Source organism: Perca fluviatilis, chromosome 23 (genome assembly GCF_010015445.1).
Source record: "Perca fluviatilis chromosome 23, GENO_Pfluv_1.0, whole genome shotgun sequence".
NCBI lineage: Eukaryota > Metazoa > Chordata > Actinopteri > Perciformes > Percidae > Perca > Perca fluviatilis.
The window spans coordinates 6,553,211-6,575,843 of NC_053134.1; the positions used below are offsets into that span (position 1 = coordinate 6,553,211).

The 22,633-nt window shown below is 39.8% G+C and overlaps 1 protein-coding gene across 1 annotated transcript; it reads right to left on the bottom strand.

The window, feature by feature from the left end:
• Positions 1–247: 247 nt before the first annotated feature.
• On the bottom strand, positions 248–21,272 carry tmem110l (transmembrane protein 110, like). The gene is made up of 8 exons (XM_039791184.1): positions 20,819–21,272; positions 12,060–12,108; positions 11,522–11,617; positions 11,305–11,426; positions 9,067–9,179; positions 7,475–7,558; positions 6,853–6,984; positions 248–2,361 (listed from the first exon to the last, which is right to left on the bottom strand). Exons 1-8 carry the CDS (start codon positions 21,006–21,008, stop codon positions 2,233–2,235), a joined length of 915 nt encoding a protein of 304 aa, XP_039647118.1. The 5' UTR covers positions 21,009–21,272; the 3' UTR covers positions 248–2,232.
• Positions 21,273–22,633: the final 1,361 nt, after the last annotated feature.

Consider the following 22,633-nt stretch of genomic DNA (forward strand, 5'->3'; position numbering starts at 1 on the left):
AAAGATCACACCTGGTTACCACGGAGACCAACAAAGGTAACTAACCCCTTGTCCCAGTGCCAATGACTAGATGCACTCCAATCACACAAATACACACAGCCCCATAGTCCTCCCTGTCATCATCTGGAGGTCACAGGGCTGCTGGCCCCGCCCACACAGGTGTGCTCTGGCCAGGTCCCCCGCTCAGGTTGTCTGTCATCGCACTGCCTCGCCCCGGCCGCTGCAGGAATTCAACACCAAACACCAGTTCATGTGTCAATCATCTTTATTCATAGTACAGATTAAAGAGATGCATTCGGTAAGAGGCACCGTGGCACTTTACAGGCCCGTTAATGACAGAGCGTGCTGTGCCAGTTTATCCACATGTTCATAATTGGGTTTATAAAAGAAAATACACAAGATACATTGGAATATTAATAAAACGATACAGTCGGAATATGTCAAACTGTAGACCTTTTGGCTTTTAAAGTGTGAATGCAAACAGGAGAATGGAAATGTTTACCTCCTGTAGTTCGGCGATGACTCTTAAAATTCTCTCATTTGCTATATTGGCTAAAAACTTCCTGTTCCAATGTTGTTACCACAGACTGGACCACAATACATAAAGTCAAATACATATTAAATATGAACACAATAAATAAAAGAAATGTGCCATAACTTGCAGTAGTTTTGATACACAGCTACTGAATCATCCCACAGAGAATTACTATGAAAGAGTATTAGGACCAATTTTAGGGAAAACAAATTGGACATTTTGAGATTAAAGTCATAATATTTTGAGGGAAAAAAAATGGAATGATGATATGATGGAATGATAGGGAAGTTGTAAGTTTGATAAAAAATAAAGGCTTAACTTTATGATAAAAAACAAAACAGTAACAAGAATAAAGACGTAAGATTTCAAGAAAAAGGTTGTTTTACTAAAAACGTATCATAAAACTTCATTTTAAAAAGCAATAGGTTTTCGGAAATATGCATATTCGCATTTTTGCTGAAGATCGATACCGCTACGATATCGGTCTTTTGAATACAAAGCTACAGCCAGAAGATGGTTAGCTTAGCTTAGCACAAACACTGGAAACCGAGGGAAACAGCTTGCCTGCAATTACATTTTTCTCTTGACATTATGACTTTACTCTTGTAACCTTTTCTTTTAAAATTGGCACTGTTTTTCCTCTTTCACAGCTTTTTCTCAAAATATTCCGACATTATTCTGAAAATCTCAGGGGTTTAGCCTCCATCGTTTACAAGAAATATGAAAATCAGAAGCAGAAACGTAGTGTGACCTGGTCCTTTAAACCATGACATGAAACAATTTCCTGCCCACATATAAAATGCTTTTAAAAGCCTGTTGCAAAGAACTAAAACTTTTCATTTAACCACTGCTTTCAACGTGTTTGGTCCATCTTGACTGCAGCAGCCAATAAAATCAATATACACTACCGGTCAAAAGTTTGGGGAAATTTCCATTCCACTCCATTATAGACAGAATACCGTCTGTCTATAATGGAGTGTAATGGAAATTTCTAAGTGACCCCAAACTTTTGACTGGTAGCGTATGCATGGTTTAAAAAAAAAAAAAAAAAGAGACCATTAACAGTCTTTCAGACTTAAAGTAAGCAGCCAGAGGAAGAAATCGCCAGAATTACTATAATTACACCTTAATTAAAAAGGTGGATTAAAAGTGATTATATTTGACGGAGTAAAATCTTAGAACATTTTAATCACTTGCTTCTCTTTGCAATATGATACACAATAAATGACTCTCTTTAGAGCAACATCATTTCCAAAAGTCCCCAGTCTGAAGAGAAGACAGATTTATCTCAGAGCTCGTCATTCCCACCCGCACGGTTTGCCCTGCGGCCGCTGCTTTCTTAATAATCTCTCTCCAAACACGTTCAGTTGTGGTTGCTCTAATGTTCTCTTGCAGCAAACGGAGGCAGCAAGGTGAGAGGATAAAGAGCTTCTAAATTCCTTGCCACAAAATGCTATTTGATTTACATGCATGCACTGAGTCAAGCTCCAGTTCAGTGCAGAGGAAGGCAGCTCAGGCTGTAATGTTCACATTCACAGGTTATAAGACCTTTTAATTGTGCCTTTGTTTACAAGGAAGCCGATAGTTAGACCCTTGAGGAGTTACGGATGCAAGGCTTGTTTGCGTTTGCTCATATTTAGGCTCTAAAGAGTTGTGTTGTGTGCGGATAGAGGACAGATGGGTAGCATCACCTGGGTTTATACCACCACCCAGCTGGGTCTCAGCGGTCCTCCAGAATACTGAACATAAGGGTCAGGTCCGTCATCGCCTGGCTCTTCCTCCCCCTCTGAAGCCTCGTCTGTGTCTGTCTCTGCAGCCAGCAGGATCTGAGAGAAGACAACAGATGTTTTATGAATACAGGCCACAGTAGCTCAGCACTAGTCTCGCATTGCCAGACCTTCCTCCACAGCGCTGTGAAGGAGGGTCTGGCTAGTCCACAAAGCATTCCCGGGATGGGAGAAAAACTTGCTCCAGTTTATTGGCATTTCTTTAAACCAATCCCAATTGTCTTGGGCGGCGCGAAGCGCCTAACGGAGCCCCAGTGCCGCTGCAAAATAGTCTCGGGAAGGAACTTGTTTTGGTGGAACGTGTACATTAAAAAGTTGTTTTAGTCGTGCAACAGAAAACTCAGATTGGACAGATAGTCTAGCTAGCTGTCTGGATTTACCCTGCAGAGATCTGAGGAGTAGTTAACCATAGTCCTCATAAGTCCACCGGAGTTTAAAATTACAACACAAAGAAAGCGGAAGGTAACGGACATCCGGCCGAAAAGAAGGACATCCGGCGGAATTTCTGGCGGCACCGGAGCAATCCCGGAAGAGGAACTTCGTAGGATATAGACTAGCACAGCACAAACCAAAAGCTAAAAGACAAGTCAGTTATCGCTGTTGTAGGTTTGGATTCTGCATCCTCGACGAAAAAGCTGGGAAATATCTCAGTTCTCAAACATTCCCAGCTTGAAGTGGAAAATGCCCCCGTTTATTCACAGCCTGAAAGACGCTCTCCTGCAGCAGCAGGAATTCAAATCCCAAAAGGAGAAAAATTCCACAACTATATAACATTTACAGCATAATAAAGCTCCATGTGTTGCTTTATGTTAGGGTTTCACAGGTGGAAAAGCTGATATAAAGATCACTTTGAAGAGCAGTATAGACTCAGATATTAGGTTGAAGACCGGGAGTACATTACTGTCTCTTATAGTGTATTTTTGTTACTTGCACTACGGGCTGATCATCTCCACTATAACCTTGTCACAGGCGGCAACACAAGCCACAACAACAGCATTGTGACTCTAGCTTTGACCGCCACCCCCACCAAGATTTCATCCAAGTCAATGCCTCTCTTATCTGTCATCCTCCTCCACTTCACTCCGCTTTCCATAACATCAGCGCGTGGAAACGACTCCTAAATGTCACTTTTATTCCCGGGATGAAGGCTTGATTTATGGCTGCCTGGCAGATGACCAAGGAAAAGGAAAAAAGGGAGGGAGGGATGAACACTCTCTTCCCACTTAACACGAGGGTCATGAACCCCAAACATCATCATTTGCCCTGACGTTTGCCAGTTAAATCTTTCCTGAGAGAGGGGGAAAAAAGAAATGACTTCTGTGCTGTGTGGAGAAGGCGGCTATTTGAGCGATTCCCTGAACACATCAACAGGCCAGTTACAGTTTCCCAGATAAACTCAACCCAAAACTCACAAGACCCGATAAAAAAAAGTCTAATCATGGGATGATGCATACCATGCAACCGCACTGTCACCAGTTTGATTCCAGCCGGGGACTTTTGGTTGCACGTCTGTCCCTTTGTTTCTGGTCTCTGTACTGTCTCCAAGTAAATACAGGCAAAAATATTCTTTGATTCACCCAAATTACTAAATAAATGTGTCAAATAAGATGTGAACACCTCTGTGACCTACACTACATGGCCAAAAGTCTGTGGCCACCCACAAATAATGGGATTGTTGAATAAAAACATTTTGTTGGAAGCAGAAACCTCAGAGACACATATCTCAAAACATGGGAAAAGAAATCTAAAATGATTATTATATTTTTTGTTAATTTGGGTGGACCCATTCTTTAACGCACGACTTAAAGTGGTGCTCATACACGTCATTGTAAGTACGTTATTATTACATCATAATTATGATCAAAGTATACTACAGAATACAATGGTCGAGTGGATACATTATTGACATGAACCTCAATCAGACGTTTTCTATTTGTTTGCAAAAAATTTAACAATTTCAAAAAGGGTTTGTAATGGGATTTACTTCAGATAATAATACTGTAACACTAAAAGGTTTGGGGGCTGCTAAGATTTCTATGCTACATAAACTGAATTGAGAAACCGCTCTGCATTAACATTACCACTAGGGAGAGTGAGAAAAGTTTTTTGTGATTAATGTGAACTGGCTTCCTAAAATAAATTTGCAGTAAAAACGCAATTAAAATGTAATCAAAAGCATGATAACATACTCTACTTTGTCCAAAAACTGACAACAAAATATCATACTATCCAAGAGCAGAAAAAATTGAATTACAAAAGTACACATTTTTGTTCTTACGGTGGACTGAAACCTCCACAGAAAACCAGAATCCACCAACTCAACGGTAACGAGGGAGGACAGGGAGAACATTCTGACTCAGTATTTCTTGGACTGAATTCATCTGGGTTTGTTCCGCATTAGATCAAGTGTACAAGTGTAGAGGGAGTGTGAGTGTGTGTGAGTGCGTGTGTGTGTGTGTGTGTGTGTGTGTGTGTGCGCGTGCGTGCGTGTGTTGTGCACGCACTCATCCCCTCCAAAAACAACAGGTGCATTTGACACCAAGCCTGATCATGTGGGTACATCAACCATCAACGACCATTTTCACACACATTCAAATCTTAAAGCAAAACAAAGATATTAAACGGTCACATTCTTGTTTGGGAACGTTTTCATAACATCAAAAGTAATTCCTTTAAAAAGGCCTGTGAGTCAATTCCAGAGCAGATAAGCCAGTCTGATTTTTCGAAGTAGGCTGGTAAGCATTTTACTTACTTTGAGGGCATTTAAACAGTTTTAGTCAAACTTTGAGACATTTAAATTTTTACTGGAATTTATATAAAAAACTGAAAAAATAATACATGGAAACAGAAATCTGTTAAATGTTCAAGACATAAGAAACTTTCACTCAAAGCCCAGTTTGGACCAAAGTCATGATGTGATCCTCCGTTTGTATCAATTCCCAATTACAGATCTAATGAACTTGAGCGGAGAAGAGCTCTAGAACGAAGCAGGTGGTTTAATTACCACCACCAGATCTTAGTGCTGCTTTTGACACTATTGACCATACCATCCTGCTACAGAGACTGGAACATTTAGTTGTCATTAAAAGAATCACACTAAGCTGGTTTAAGTCCTATTTATCTGATCGAGCTCAATTTGTTAATGTTAACGACGAATCCTCCAGGCACGCTAAAGTTAGCCATGGCGTTCCACAAGGCTCAGTGCTTGGACCAATTCTATTCACCTTATATATGCTTCCTCTAGGCAATATTATTATTAAACACTCAATTAACTTTAACTGTTATGCAGATGACACCCAATTAATTAATCAAGCCAGACAAAACCAGTTAGTTAGCTAAACTTCAAGCATGCATTAAAGATATAAAATCATGGATGATAATTTTCTGATGTTAAACCCGAGGTTATTGTGCTGGGCCCTAAACACCTCCGAACCTCATTATCTAAAGATATAGCTACTCTGGATGGCATTGCCCTGGCCTCCAGCACTACTGTCAGAAATCTAGTTTGAGTTATTTTTGATCAGGATATATTCTTTAAAGCCCACTTAAAACAAACCTCAAGAACAGCCTTTTTTTCACCTTTGTAACATTGCCAAAATTAGGCACATCCTGTCTCAAAACGATGCTGAAAAACTAGTCCATGCATTTGTTACTTTGAGGCTGGACAATTGTAATTCCTTACTATCAGGTTGCTCAAATAAGTCGCTTAAGACTCTCCAGCTGATCCAGAATGCTGCAGCACCAGCTCTTAATTATGCTGTTATAGTTTTAGACTGCCGGGGGACTTCCTTTGACACACTGAGCTCCTCTCTTTCTTTCTTTCTTTCTTTCTTTCTTTCTTTCTTTCTTTCTTTCTTTCTTTCTTTCTGTGTGCATCCATGTCCCAGAAATGCTTGTTACTAACTTAGCTCTGGGGAGCTTATTCCCTGGAGTCCTTATGGAGTCCACCTACCTAGTTTTTCTCGCAACAGTTTTTTCGCCCAGGAGTTTTCCTTGGATTAGGGTGGCACCTAAATCATGGTTGTAGCTGTCGCCGTGGTCCTGCTCCGTGCCCTGCTATACCCTGCTACACCCTGCTACGCTCTGCAGTGCCCTGCTACGCCCTGCTACGTCCTGCTATGCCCTGCTACACCCTGTAACACCCTGCAGTGCCCTGCTACGCCATGAACTACTACAACTACTATTTCTAGTCATAGTTCCATTATCTTTATTGTGACTATTGTTGCCATTGTTCATCACACCCCCAACCGGCACCGTCAGACACCCCCTACCACCTACCTAGTTTTTCTCGCAACTGTGCACTTAATGCTTGCTCTTCTGGGAATTACTGGAATTGTTGGGTCTTTGTAAATTATAGTGTGATTTATACCTACTCTATCTGTGAAGTGTCTTGAGATAACTCGTTATGATTTGATACTATAAATAAAATGTAATTACATAGGTGACTAAAAACAATAACCAGCTGCTAATTGGAGCTCACTTTGCTCTGCTCTGTTGGTGGACTCATTAAGTTGTAGAATTTAATCTTACCAATGACTCTTCACTGTTGGCCCAGGGCAGCGAGTCGGCCTTCTTCGAAGCGCTGTCGCAGGAGTCATCCAGGCTCTTCATCGTCTTGTACTTCCTCATCATCAGGCTGTCCACCACCCAGAACATGATGGACTGCAGGGGGGGGGCCAGAGAGACGGGACTGGGGTTACGAAAGACTAAACTCACTTCTTATTAAAATACCTTAAAGAGACCCTATTGTGCTTTTTCCCTTCTTTTAGTGTGTTATATAGTTTTTTTGTGTATGTTATAGATGTATAAAATACAAAAAAACAATTAGTGATGTCATTGATTGAGAAAGCCAGACCGGTTTTTCAAATGTGCTGCCCATAGGTGCTGCCTGAGCAAGCACAGCCCGCCCAGCTGACCAATCAGAGCAAACTGGGATTTTTGGGAAGGCGGGACAAGAGCTCAGACAGAGTGTTTTATGCAGATGAGGTGCAGCAATAGGCAGTATGAAAAACAATGTTTTTTCATGTTAACCCATTCTAGTAGACCCCAAGAGTACAAATATGATGCTGAAAATGAGTATAATTAGGGACTCTTTAACAATAGAATATATAATGAGGCAATGTGACAACTAGATCATGAAAGTGCTGCTCACATTCACTATGAAGGGAACAATGAGCATGACCAGTACCAGCTCCAGCTGAGGGTTAGCAATGTAGCTTAGCAACACCTCCTGCAACTGGAACAGAAGAGAAGAAAGTTTAACATAACTGAACATGAAACAAAAAGCTGTTGGGGAGAAGCTGTTATAAATGTTATGAAAGAACTAACTCATAATTTGAAGACCACCATCTAAATGTGGTAATAAAACATGACAAAACACTGAATTCCTCTAATTTAAATTTTGATGGTGTAAAATGTATCAATAATTATCTAGGACAAATGATGCAGAAATATTTCTAGGAAATTAAGAAATATTTAAGCCTCCCTTTAACCATTAGTTTCTACACCCTTCATTTCAAATACAAGATATCATTTAAGATATTTGGGTCCATATAAAAACTGATCAATTTCTTAGATTTACATCACATACTGTACATTTGTGGGAAAAAAACAACATAAAAATGAAAAGTTCAAAAATTATTTTTTTCACTATGTTTAGGATTGTATTGCAATAATATCAATGTTGCAACAGAATTGAATCTGAATTAAATTGGCCATGATCATGTAAAACAAATATAAGAAGGAAGTCAGACTGAAAGACAGAGAGAGGAGACGTGACTGTCAACTAGCCTGCATTTGAATAAACATATTACTATTAATAATACTAATATTTACAACGGAAGTTAGGTCTCCAAACAACACAGAGAGCTTTACAAATAACCTGCCTTTATATTCCCTAGAAGAGCATCTGTTGCTATGACACAGGCTAATTTGAATCAACAAATGTCATGCAAACAAACCTTCAAATACATTAACATTGCCTCTATTTGTTTCCATTAGAATCAAAAAGCAAGTAATTTTTTATCCTCTCTGTAGTCTTGATGGCTTTCATCTCTCGAAGCTGCCAGAGAATTTCAAACAACAAATCAAACAAACAAAGTAAAAATTTAAATGATTGAAGATTGTATACATTTGCAGATTTTTTTTCATGGACAGTGGTTGACCTCCAGATCAGTTTGGGATGTAAAAATGTTTGTCACAATAAAAAAGGAGTGAAAACCTGGCTTCAGGTGGAGTAAAATGGGGTTCGTGCTCATATTCTACCATTTCCTTCTTTGTTTTTCCCCATGCCAGAAGTATAAAAATGGCACAGGACGACCATCTTTCCCATACAGGGTTTCTTCAGGTTTAACCAAGTCAAAATTAAGACTTTTTAAGATAGCTGAAGAATAAAATCTGTTCCGAAAGAGACTAGCGCAGCCTTGCACTCGGCTGCAATATAAGTTGCAGGTTGGTCTCATTTGTAGTCGTAATGCAGCAAAATTTGGAGTAGCGAAAGAAAGAACTACAACACCACGGAATAAAAAAAACATTGTAAAGTGCAGGGGGAGCATTTCAATGAGAACATTTAGACCAGTTTAAAATTATTTTAGACCTAGAACACAATTCTTCAGTAAATTTAAGACTTTTTAAGGCCTAAAATTTTGATTTTTAAATTTTAGACCTTTTAAGACTTTTTAAGACCCCACGGAAACCATGCCATAGGACCTGAAAGCAGCACAAGTAGCTGTACAATGTCCTTACTCTGGACCATCCGGGGACGAGCAGCACCAGGCTGATGACACCTTTCTCCAGCACCATGATGAGCAGGTAGATGCCACACTGACCCAGCCAGGCTGCAGCCTGGGGAGGGTCGCCTGCAGGAGAAGAGGTGGAAAAACATCAGTAAAGTGAACCATATCATATAAAACATATTATTATATAAGATTCCAAGCACAGCCAGTCTTCATGTGCTGGTCTAAAACAAAAGCAGCACTAAAAATGCATTTGCAAATGTAGTTTTCTCTCACTTTTTTAATAATAATAATAATAATAATAATAATAATAATCTTTTTTGCCCAAATTGAAAGATTGTATTCCTTATTTCAATTTATAGTATGTCTTTTGGCCCACAATATCTTTCATTTATTGCGAAGGAAACTTTTTTTATTTTTTTCATATTTATGTTATTTTTGATTTTATATATTTTGACGACAGAAACCTAATTATATTATTGTTTTGGCCTACCAGAATTATTTTTTATGTAAATTTATTTATTTTGATTAAAAAGAACTTTTGATTTTATAATATTATTGATTTTGGCCCACTGCCAATTTTTTTTTATTTTATTTTTTTTTTAAATTTGATTTATTTCAATTCTTAGCTCCTGTACGATTCAAATTGTGCCAACCGTGCAAAGTTCCTTGCATTACATTTTTGCATGACACATTCAGTATAAATCAAGGTTGATTTCATTTTGCTTGATTTAATGATAATGTAATGAACTGTGAACAAACTACTTTAATCTACCATGTTCAAGAATGCACTTCCATGCTCCATTTCAATAGAAATCTTTCTAACTGTTGTGCATCTTGTGGGATATAAACCTAAACCTTTCCAAAAGGTCTGTAAGACAGGTGTCTTAGCAGAGCAGACACAAAAGGAGGACAAGTCTGTCATTAAGACAGGAAGAAGGGAGGAGAAAGATACAAAGACAGACAGACAGAGAAAAGCTAAACAGAGGGTGAAACAAGAAAGAAAAGAAAGCAAGAAGCTACTGATCAAGTGACCCTGATCATAAAAGAGAAGCGGAGACCTAATTAGCCTCGCAAAGTTGTTTGAGGGAAGTTTTTCCATCACACTCGGAAGGAACACAAAAGAAAAAACAAGAGCAGAGTGAGTGAGTGTAAAAATTGCCGTGGAGTTAATCCCCCTCTGTAGCCACTGGGAATGTTTTCCAGACGGGGCTGCAGCTGGAGATGCTGGCTTTCCTCCCCGTCTACCTCCGGAGGGTCTCAGGCGCCCTCCAGTGGCAGAAACCAGAGCTGCAGCTCAGTGGAATTTTCTATCGACATTCATAAAAACAACTACTCGGGATTTTCATGTTTTAGAAATTAAAAGAAATTGAAGTCAATCCCAAGCGGGATGGATAAGCACATAAGAAGCTGGGTCCAGACTAGTTTAATGATAGTCAGACAGATTATTTTAAGAGGTTGGAAGAATGAAGGGGTGCCATCAATTCAAGAGTGGGCTTGTGAGATGGCTAGGGTGGCGGTGTGAAAAACAATGTCATATTAACGGTTTACCAGGTTGGATATCTATACTAGAAAATGGGGAAAATACCTGAGCTTTCTGGAGGGCTCCTAAGAAGCATTGTGCTGGGGAGAGACGTGTATGATGGGCTTGTGGTGTTGTCATTTATACTTATGTTTATGGTTTAAGGTTTAGTGTCTATTCTATTTTAGTGATGTTGCGAGTTGTATGTTTTGTATGTTGTTAAAAAAAAAAAACTTGTGGCCGGGTTGGTTCAGTGGGTAGAGCAGGCGCACATATACATAGAGGTTTATGCCTCGACGCAGAGGTGCAGGGTTCGAGTCTGACCTGTGACAATTTCCTGCATGTCTTCCCCCCTCTCTCTCTCCTTTCTCACCTAGCTGTCCTGTCCATTGAAGGCGGAAATGCCCAAAAAAATTATCTTAAAAAAGAATAATAATAATTGTTAATCGACAATAAAAGAAAATGGAAAGACAGGGGCTCCTTGGTGGGTCGCCTTGTAGAGCGCGTGCCTCATGTACCAAGCCTCAGTCCTTAACGCGGCGGCCCAGGGTTCGATTCCGACCCGTGGCCCTTTGCTGCATCTCTTCCCCCTCTCTCCCCTTTCCTGTCTACAACTGTCCTATCAATTAAAGTGGGCCAAAGTGCCCAAAAAATTTGTCTTGGAAAAAAATAATAATAATAAAAATAATGGAAAGGCAAAAAGGAAAAACAATGATTTTTCCTCACCATATTCGCCAAACATGAGCAACGTCCATTGCTTGTACTCCACTAGTTTGGACACCAACTTCACGGCCAGCCAGATGACCAGCATCCCCAGCACGGCGTCCAGCAGGAAGTTCATCAGATACCTTTGGGGAAATGGGAAATCACGTTCTCAGTGAGAGCCCCTCAGACAGTGGAACCACATCTTATCGTGGCTCGTTAGTGCTGACCGATAACTCACAGGGAGCACGGGTCCTCTTCGGTGAGCGTGGACAGGAAGACGTTGGCAAAGTGGATGAAAAGAGCACCGATGGCCTGCTTGGATGTGTCATAAAACCTGAAAAAGAAAGGGTTAAAAAAAATTTTTTATGAATCTGACTTCTTTATTCGGTTACACTTTACTTGAAGGTATCTACGTAAGACTGACATGACACTGTCATGAACGTGTCATAAACGTTAACATAATGACATAATTAATGCTTCTTTTAGTAAGTGTCATTTGGTTGGAAGTTATGGTTAGGGTTCATGTGTGATGATAGTGTTGTTGGTGCATACATAAACATATCCAACATTATTATGAAATAAACAAACAATAAATACAGAAAAGAAATAACATACATATAACTATTTTTATTAAAAAAAAGAGGCGAAAAATGGGTTCAACCAACATTTCCTTTACTTTAATAGACTTTACTCATCTATGCAAGTTTAATCAAATGTAAGGGTGTAGGACAGGATATGCTAGAAGGAGAGAAAAGAAAAGAAGAAACATTTCTGACCAGATTCTCCATGGTCGTCTGATCCCTACAGGCTCCCGGAACCTCTTCACTGCAAACAAAAAAGAAAAAGTCAATCAATTAATCAATAATTTCCCCCTAGGGCTGGGCAATAGAGCTCAACAGTCCCACCCACAGCTAGTTCTGGAAGTAAAAATACAATGCAATTTCTCCATTGACAATTGGAGTATAAGCCATAAAATCCACTCATGCGCATGATGATAATCACGTTTTACGAGGATTTACGACACTGCACGAATCACAATCTGTTCCATGCTTCTGCCCTTAGCCTCCACCGGGAAGCTAACATTAGTTTAGCTAACAGCTAATTCGGCTAAGCGCTAACTGACAGCTTGATTCAGTCTAAAATAACGTTAACTCAAACTAAACACTGGGAAAAGCCGGCTACAGCTGACGTGACAGCTGTTATATATTTTAACGGTTACTTTCAGGTTTTATTTTGAGGGTCTTTTAAACTTATCACATGCTGTCTCAGCTAGCGGTTAGTTGAATTAGCTGTTAGCTAAACTAACGTAGCTTCCTTTATTCAGTGGTGCACGGTGGTTTATGGGATGAGTAGTTCCTTCGCTCTGAAATGAAAATATGTACACAGTCTTTGACTTTTGACCTTTGACTTTTTTTTATTTTCTGTTCGTTTTTTCACTTGAAATGATACGTTGTATGCTTATGAGTCACATCGTAGCTGGTTAGCCTAAGGCATGGTCTAAAACTCTTTATATACAGATTTCTCCAGACGTCAATGAGAGAAATGAATGGGAAATTTACTTCGGGAACCCAAGGTCTCTCGGAGGAGGGGCGGGACTGAGCTCTATTAATGACATTTTTTATGGTGACTACTATTTTGGCTCCTAACAATCACAAAAACAGAGTAATCGAGGAAAACAATTATTTGGCACATTACGTTTTGCAAGTAAATGGAAAAAATGTTAAAGCTATAGTGCGTAGTTTCTGTCGCACCCATGAAGAATGACAAGAAAATGTCAAGAAGTAATGACAACAGTACTGTCGGCACGTCCACATGATACAAGCCTTCCATGATCACGCACAGCCCCCACCCTCCTCCTCCACGCAGTTGCTAATAGCCAAGGAGGACACGGAGGATTGAAAAAAAAACATGATGGACTCTTCAGAAGAGGTGATTATCTTCACTTGAGTTTCTGCGCGTGAAAGTCGCCAGACAACACCATCTTCTGAACATAGCCATACTGAGAAATACAGAGAGTTGTGTGGAGCTGATAGTCTTAATTAGCTTTGTAGCAACTCATTTGGCAATGGCTTGAATGTAGTCTATAACCTTTGCGTTCCACTTCCGGGATTGCTCCGGTGCGGTATTTTCAGTTTCCCTCCACTTTCTTTGTGTTGGCGTTCTAAACTGCGGTAGATTTCTGAGGACTATGGTTAACTGCTCCTCAGATCTCTGCAGGGTAAATCCAGACAGCTAACTAGACTATCCAATCTGAGTTTTCTCTCCCACGACTATTTTGCAGCGACTCTGTGCGGAATTTAGCACCGCCCGTGACGATTCTGATTGGTTTAAAGAAATGCCATTAAACTAGAGCACGTTTTCCTCCCATCCCCGAATGCTATGTGGAGTAGCCAGACCCTCCTTCAGCGTGCTTTGGAGGAGGATCTGGCAAAGCGAGACATGCTTGAATGTAACGGACGATCATTAATATAAAAAAAGTTACGCCCTAAAGCTTTAAAGTGATGGTTTGGAGTAATTCACCCTACGGTCCTTTGCACCATGACCTCGAGCCAAACACCCCCCCAGAAGCTTTTTTCACCTGGGTCTAACATTGGGAGAGTTAGCTAGAGTAGCGTTATCAGCTGAATAGCTTAAGCGGGGGGGGCTAATGGACCCATTGTTTGTAAGTAGTTACCCCACTAATGCACCGAAATGATACCAAACGTCTACAAGTAGTACAATAGGTTATGCTCTCATAAGCGATGGATTGGAAAGTTTATAAGTACACCAGAAGTTTATGTAAATAACACTTGCCTGCTGGCTTCTGCTCTCTGCTGTTGTTGTTGCTAAAAGCGAGACGTAGTGCTTAGGCGCCTACAAATTACAACACCGAAAAGAGACGCAACAAAAATATTTTTTAATTTAACTTTTTTTTTAAAGTAAGTGCTGTAGTATAACTAGCTGGAGACAAGTAATAATTGAGGTAAGTTTGGAGATATTACCTTATTTAATCATTAAATTAATAAATATTTTTGTTGTATCTCTTTTCGGTGTAGTAATTTGTAGACGGCCCTAAGCACTCGTCTAACTGCAGGTAGCAGCAGCAGCAACAGAGAGCAGAAGAGAGCAGGCAAGTGTTCATAAACTTCTGGTGTACTTACAAACTTTCCAATCCATCGTTTTATGAGAGCATAACCTATTTGTACTACTGTAGACGTTTGGTATCATTTCGGGCATTATTAGTGGGGTAACTTACAAGATACAAACGTGGGTCCATTAGCCCCTGCGCTAAGCTATTCAGCTGATAGCGCTACTCTAGCTAACTCTCCCAATATTCGACCCAGGTGAAAAAAGCTTCTGGGTGCGTGTTTGGCTCGAGGTCATGGTGCAAAGGACCCTAGGGTGAATTACTCTGAACCATCACTTTAAGGGAAATTTCACAGTTCAAGGTGTTTTTTTAATTATAATTTTTTTTTTATTCAGTGATTGAAACATCTTTCCCAATGTCAATGAGTAATCATAGTGTTAAATAATGGTGATTTCAATATTGACCCAAATAATCGTGATTATGAATTTTTTTCCCATAATCTTGCAGCCTTATATCCCACTAGACTTGTGTTTATCCTGCAAAACCATAAGATATAGCACAGTTTCTTTGCAGTTTGTTTGACCTCCAGCATGAGCCTCATCTCTCTGCAGGGCCGCAGGACAGAGTGGTAGCAAGGACAGATGAAACACAGACGTTATCACATATCGTCCTTTTTCTTTTTTCAGGCTGCAACAACACTTCATTCCTCAGGGTGAACAGACGCCCACTGTTCCTCTATCTCGCCATCTAACAAGGTCAGAGAATGTGACTCGGCATGTAAAACCAGGATCGAGGATTCCTGCAGACGGCTTTTACATCTGTAAACTCACAATAGCAGTGTTTTATGCAGTATAATTATTCATACTTTTTCTACTTATTTCTGCATTTTTTAAACTTTTTAAGCCATTTAAAAAGGGACTCCAACTGGATTGCTTTAGGGCTGTAACAATTCGCTCATTATTCTTCAGCAATTGTGTTAATCGGTGAATCATTAAAGTCAGTCATCAAGCTCAACATTTGCTGATTCTAGCATCTCAAAAAGTGAAGATTTGTTTTTCTCTTTTTTAGATAATTGTTGTACTGCTATTTTGGGGTTTTGGACTCTGTCTGACAACACAAGTTATATGAAGACGTCCCCTTAGGCTCTAAGAAGTTGAGAATAGGAAGATTTTCATTTATTTAATTAAACTGCTAAGAATATAAACTGATTTGATAATGAAAATAATAATTAGCTGCAGCCCTACATCGCTTAGTAATTTCAAAACTTGTGACTTTCAGAAGTTGTAAGGGTGTCGGACACACACAAAATGGCATTAAATGTATCTATAGTGTGTCAAATTTCTCTCAAAAGGACACTGAGAAAACAGGCATCGCACAAACCAGACATCAGAGTATGTTTCCAAGTGAAAAGTCCAAAAGGCTGTCGGCTAACAAAATCGTCTATTCGCAAAATTGCTCAAATCTGACTTTTCAAATATAGCCTAAAGCTTTGGATCAAAGAACGGTGGTAGCTAGAGTGGATATTCAGCCTTTTGTCAGGATTATGTGAGTGCAGGAATAATGACGAGTCAATGGAAGGAAACTTACGAAAATAGCTTAGAGGAAGAGCACTCTAAACCCAGATCAGTAAAGGGATGCATGGTGCAGACTCGGTGGCTGTGACTTGGCATACCGCCACTGTGATCATAGCTGAAGGGCACTTAATGCTCGGCTGCACACAAATAATGTGGTACAAATATTTAACAGATGCATGTGCTTTGACCAAGAGCGACACTTGCGAGCATGCTGAACAGGATAGGGCGGAAAAAAAGGGGTGGGGGGGGGTATCGATTTTTCTACTAATAAGTAACTGAGTGGAGGTTTGAGCTCATTGATCTCACTCACCCTCAAGGCCTGGCCTAATTCTGCAACGCTTCACTGCTCTGAGGCTTCGAGTGCTCTGAACCCGGCTGCTTGGATCCGCTGATGAAATCAGATCACTATGAGTGCATTGACCTTTTCATAACTACACTCGAATTATTAGATCATACGCCGACACACGAGTGGATACTACTCAGGATGCACTGACATTCGTATGTGTGTCATTTCCATGTAGCATTTGTATGTATTTGTTTAACAAATACTTTCCTCATATCGGGCAGCCCTACCTGGTAGCTGAATAAAATATAAAATGCAGTCTCGCATTGCCAGACCTTCCTGCACAGCGCTGTGGAGGAGGGTCTGGCTAGTCCACACAGCATACCGGGTCTGGGAGAAAAACGTGCTCTGGTTTATTTGCGTTTCTTTAAACCAATCACCATCGTCTTGGCCGGTGTCCCCGGGCCTCTGCAAAATAGCCTCGGGAAGGAACTTGTTTTGCTGGAACATGTGTACGTTCAAAAGTTGTTTTAGGTGTGCAACAGAAATATTGGACAGATTGTCTAGCTAGCTGTCTGGATTTACCCTGCAGAGATCTGAGGAGCAGTTAACCATATAGTCCTCAGAAATCCACCAGAGTTTAAAATTACAACACAAAGAAAGCGGAAGGTAACAGACATCCGGCCGAAAAGAAGGACATAGGGCGGAATTTCGGGAAGTGGAAGGACGCGGATATAGACTACTATCAATGCAACTGATTGGAAAAAAACCAAAATAATGTAATCCAGGAAGTCATAAGGTAATCATCATTAGACATACAGTATGAGAATGTATTTGAGTGCCTTTGCATTAAAACAAACAATATATCGGTTCCTAAATGGCTTAAGTGTTCCTACTTGACTTGGTACGAACACCAGCATTCAGCTGTGACTGCTGCAGAACAGAAGTATTAAACATTGTGGTGCCAAATCTGGTAAGATGCCCAACATTCTCCAAGTCAGCTGCCACAGAATCACAAGTTATTTAGCAGTCAGTAGCCATTTGTTCAGAGTAAATCCACAAAAGGAGCTACATGGCTGTAAAGGAGCTTGCTGTTAAGGCAGGCAATCAAAAACACTTTGAAAGTGGCTGAAATTCTGATATATTTCACCCAAATCTGCCTACACCGTGATAGTTACAGGGCTCGATCAACAAATATTAACTCTTGAAGTTCATGTTTCTTTAAATCAATCACAACATTTTCCATGGAGAGCAGCTGAATATTAAATTCCACTGAACAAACGTATAGAGATTTTATCGGTATATTGATGGCAGGCGTTTTGGTTATTAACGGGCAACAACAACGAAACGCTGGATCCACAACCTGCTATTCTGCCGTAGGGAGAAACCATTTGTGATGCTTTGAATTAGGGCTGCACAATATATCCTTTTTTTAAAATCGTCATCACAATATCAACAGGCGCAATATACATATTGCGAAAGGCTGTGACATATCGCGATAGACACTCAGAGATTTTTTGTATTGGTTGAAAGAAAATATCAGCAGAAAACTGCACTTTAAAATGAAACTGTCACTTTTTTTTAGTAGTGCCTTTTACATTCAGTGTTCAATTTGTTCAATAAAAGAATGTCGAAAATGATTTCCTTTCGTTAGTTTTTTTAATTCAACAAGCAATGTGTTGTATTGTAGCAGAATACTGAAAGCAGCAGAAATGCAGAACTGAGTACACTTTAATATCTGTTAATTTATCGCAAATAATATCGTTATCGAGATATTCAACCACGTTATGCATATTGCATAGTTTCCTCGTATCGTGCAGCCCTACTTTGAATATAGGCAGACATACCCGTGTGGTATGGTATACCTTATTATGTATGCTTAAGTTGGGGCTTTAAGGGTAACTACTGTGTTTTTCCAACCTGGACCCTATTATCCTATGTTTTTGTGTGTAGGTGACTGATAGGAACAACAACCTTTGAAATTGGTCCAGTATTAAGTGTGAACGCTGTAACCGGCAGCCACGGACCGGGCTGCAATGTAACCCTATGGGGCAAATGTTCAGCATCTACTTGTTCACTAAAAGTTTGTGCCACTGAAAGGCTCAGATTATTATTCTAAGTGGATTTAGAATTTTCATTATGGAAAGGATCCCTACAGAGACATAAAGAGGCATTTTTAAAACCTCTTTAAGACCTTTCTGTTTAGCCAGAAAGAGCTTTGAGGTTGATAGGGCTAAACCCAGCAGACTCCATTTAAAAAAGCAATACTTTTAGCGTGTATAGCCAACATATTTTCACGCGTAAATTCGGTAAACTATGTGTTATTTCATCCGAAACTAGAGTTGTGATGGTTGGAAAAGTGGAAAGGCGACCCACAACGGCTTTTCATAGTTTTATTTAGTTTCTGTCGACTCTGAATGAAGCGTATTTTATGATGCTAAAATTTATGTTTATTTACACGGCTTTCTTATTTTTTTTTTAAAAAAAGGATCTTACTCTTTAAAAGAAAGGTTAGAAAATCCTTAGAAAACATTTCCATGTGGCCGGGTTAGCTCGTTGTTTGTGGAGCGGGCGCACATGTGTAGGGGTTTGCTCCTCAGCGCAATGGCCGCGGGTTCGACTCCGACCTGCGGCCCTTCGCTGCAGGTCATTCCCCCCCTCTCTCTCCCGCTTTCATGTCTTCATCTGTCCTATGGATATAAAGGCCGAAAATGCCCGAAAAAATAATCTTAAAAATAAAAATAAGAAATCCATTCCATAATATTGTTAGACACTAGGGATGAGTACGGTTCATGAAAAACACCCGAACCGCTCGGTTCGCTAGTCTCGGTTCCGAGCATGTGTGTACCGCACGGTTCGTCAGTACACTGTTAAGCTGCACTAACCTCTTACTGCCGTAGTGCCCACTTTATACACCTATGTTAAAACACTAACTGGAAATGACGAGCGGGATGGGCGTGACAAACGCAACCCATGGCAGCTGATTGGACGATCGCGTCACATGGGTCTGGCTGGTCCCTAATTTCAAAACAAACTGTCATGGCGGCTCGTTCAGAATACGATCTGATATTGTACTAAAATAGTTCACTGAAACGTGTTTCTGAAAACATTTTAAGGCCAGAAATAGGCCATGCAGTTGCTGAATCTGTCTTAATTTCAGATCGACAAAGGTCAGTTTAAAAGATTTTCGTCAGCTTTAGAGACGAGCCGACCCGGCTCCTCAAGTGGTTAAGGGTGCCGCTGCTGCAGGTCACGTCACATGCAGAAATGTCAAGTGGGAGAGAGGCTGCCCAGAGCTGTAGGATGCGCCAGCGTCGTTTATAGTCTGTTGTGTGGGAACATTTTGGATTTCATGGTACCCATGATGAAATAAAACGATATATAGAACTGCCACTGTGTGCATGTTTTGTGCAACATGCATTCAATATGCTAATTTTAGCTATATATCATATGCTGAAGTATATTCTGGAGTGTTAAAGATTAAAAGAAAAAATAACAAGAACCGTAACAGAACCGAAAAACCGTGACCCTAAAACCGTTGTACTCGAACCGAACCGTGGGTTTTGTGAACCGTACCATCCCTATTAAGACACTTAGATTAATCTGAACCTGTCAGCTGCAAAAACAAAGCACTCTTGTGAACATAAGCTGCACAATTGCTTTGTTAACTCACATTGTAGCTTGTTTCGCCGCTGCCGACTGCAGCGATCTCGCTTAACGCTGGACCAATGTCAATGATTGTTGTTCCCATCAGTCACTTAGACACAAAAACATAGGGAAACAGGGTCCAGGCTGAAAAAAACGTTTAAGAGTTTAAAGTCAGAATTCTGACTTTAATCTCAGAAGTCAGAATTCTGACTTTAAACTCAGAATTCTGAGTTTAAAGTCAGAATTCTAAGTTTAAAGTCAGAATTCTGAGAATAAAGTCAGAATTCTGAGTTTAAAGTCAGAATTCTGAGAATAAAGTCAGAATTCTAAGTTTAAAGTCAGAATTCTGAGAATAAAGTCAGAATTCTAAGTTTAAAGTCAGAATTCTGAGAATAAAGTCAGAATTCTGACTTTAAACTCAGAATTCTGAGTTTAAAGTCAGAATTCTGAGAATTAAGTCAGAACTCAAATACGTTTTCCAACAGTGGCCCTAATCCTCTTCCGTAGTTTTATTACAGTATGTACTTTAAGAAATCCACATAGATCATTACCGCTCACATCAACTATCCATTTTGTTGAGGTGGAAGTGCGGATCGCAATTAACAAAGAAAGCTGAAACCCCTTTATAACATCTTGTGTTCACAGCACCTAATTCATGCCGAAATGAATAGAGAACCTCGATAAGCCACGTCATGTTTTTCAAAGAGTTCAATTTGGGTCTATCTTATTGTGGAAAAGCAAGATAATATTAAATTAGCATATTTTTCAACGGACTTTGGTTCCATGCTAAAGAGGCAAAATCAAACGTCAACAAATCGCCACGTGGACTACTGTAGACCTTTAAAAGCAAGTTTCTGCACGTTGTGGTTCGTGCATCCTGCCCCCTTAATAAACACAAAAACACATATGTGATATTGGAGATGTTTTAAGAAATAAGGATTGCCCGGAGATAACGTTACTCACACATCAGCGTACTGAAGGCAACGAAAGCCAGGAGTCCCTGGATCAAGACGCCGAACCTGTCCGTCAGGGCTCCGTTATCGCAGCCGTGAGGATTCAACTTGCTGATGTCAGACATGTTTGTGACTTCAAAAACGCCATTGTCCAGGAATCTTTTCACCAAGAAGACCCCGCTGTATCCGTACATGTCCATGTTGACACGATTAAAAAAACAACACAGCCGTCTGACACAAAAGGTGCACTCCCTCGGTGAGCTAGGAAGAGCTTAGGCTGCCTTTCTTTTATTCGAGAAAAACAAACCGCCAGATTTTTCCGGCTTTCGATGTAACGTAAGGTAAAGTCTTCCTTCAGTGTTCCCAGAGACTGATGCTACATCCCATGATGCAAAAAGCAGACAACAGAATCGATTATCTGACTCACATCCACGTTTATGACAACGTAAACACCAACTGTCACAACGGAAAGTATAGCTTCCGGTAAAAAGAATATTTCAAAATAAAAGGCATTAGCTTGGCAGAAAAAAAGGGACAGGCTACAATGTTTTGTGCAAAACATATAGATAGTACCGTAGCATAGCAACCTTAAAGGTGACCTGCCATACAAAACCGTTTTTACTTGCATTTTTTGAAATATGTTAGGTACAGTACAGGCCAAAAGTTTGGACACACCTTCTCATTCAATGAGTTTCCTTTTTATTTTCATGACTATTTACATTGTAGATTCTCACTGAAGGCATCAAAACTATGAATGAACACATATGGAATTATGTACTTAACAAAAAAGTGTGAAATAACTGAAAACATGTCTTATATTTTAGATTCTTCAAAGTAGCCACCGTTTGCATTTTTATTAATAAGGGAAAAACTTCCACTAATTAACCCTGACAAAGCACACCTGTGAAGTGAAAACCATTTCAGGTGACTACCTCATGAAGCTCATTGAGAGAACACCAAGGGTTTGCAGAGTTATCAAAAAAAGCAAAGGGTGGCTACTTTGAGGAATCTAAAATATAAGACATGTTTTTTCACACTTTTTTGTTATGTAGCCTACATTATTCCATATGTGTTCATTTATAGTTTTGATGCCTTCAGTGAGAATCTACAATGTAAATAGTCATGAAAATAAAGAAACACATTGAATGAGAAGGTGTGTCCAAACTTTTGGCCTGTACTGTATGTGTTTGTGTTATGTTGTGAATGTGAAAATGAACTGCTACCTCCTCTGTCAGCTCTTGCCACTGAAAAGAAATAAGCAGAGAAATCAGGAAAATTATAAAAGCTGGTCAGTCTGACATAATGTTGCCTGAGCTCATTACTATTCATTAGCTCGCCCAGTTGGGCTGGGTAAAGGATTCTGACAGCCAGGCTCTCATTGGTTGGCTGTTAGCCAATCAGATTCAAACAGCTTAGCTTGTTGAATATTAATGAGAACTGGCAGAAATCAAGCTGAGTCTTCCTGTAGGCTGTCTATACCAAACTAGAAGGGCTTGAAACAAGGTAACCAAGGCATTTTTTCCACAAAAAATGTTACAGAGTCCACGGTAGAACTTCAGACGTTACCACAAAGTAATGAAATACGTGTGGCAGGGCACCTTTAAATGTTAACAATTTTACCAGAATTGTCTAGGTCGCTCTTCTATGAGGGGCTAAAGTAACAAAACGTATTTGATACAAATGGAGGAGATGAAAATGCATGTGAATTGAAAAATAGAGTAATTATTGAGTGATTTAATTTGGAATAGTTTGTAAAAGGAATCGGATATCTTTTCTTCTTAGTAGACAACTGTTATCTGAATAAAGTATTATTTTATCTGTTGCC

Coding starts and splice junctions, on each gene's coding strand:
- tmem110l (XM_039791184.1), bottom strand. CDS start 21,008: ATGGACATGTACGGATACAGCGGGGTCTTCTTGGTGAAAAGATTCCTG. Junction 11,427..11,521: donor GAAGAGGACCCGTGCTCCCT/GTGAGTTATCGG, acceptor ATTTCCCCAAAG/GTATCTGATGAACTTCCTGC. Junction 2,362..6,852: donor CCAACAGTGAAGAGTCATTG/GTAAGATTAAAT, acceptor GTCTTCTCTCAG/ATCCTGCTGGCTGCAGAGAC.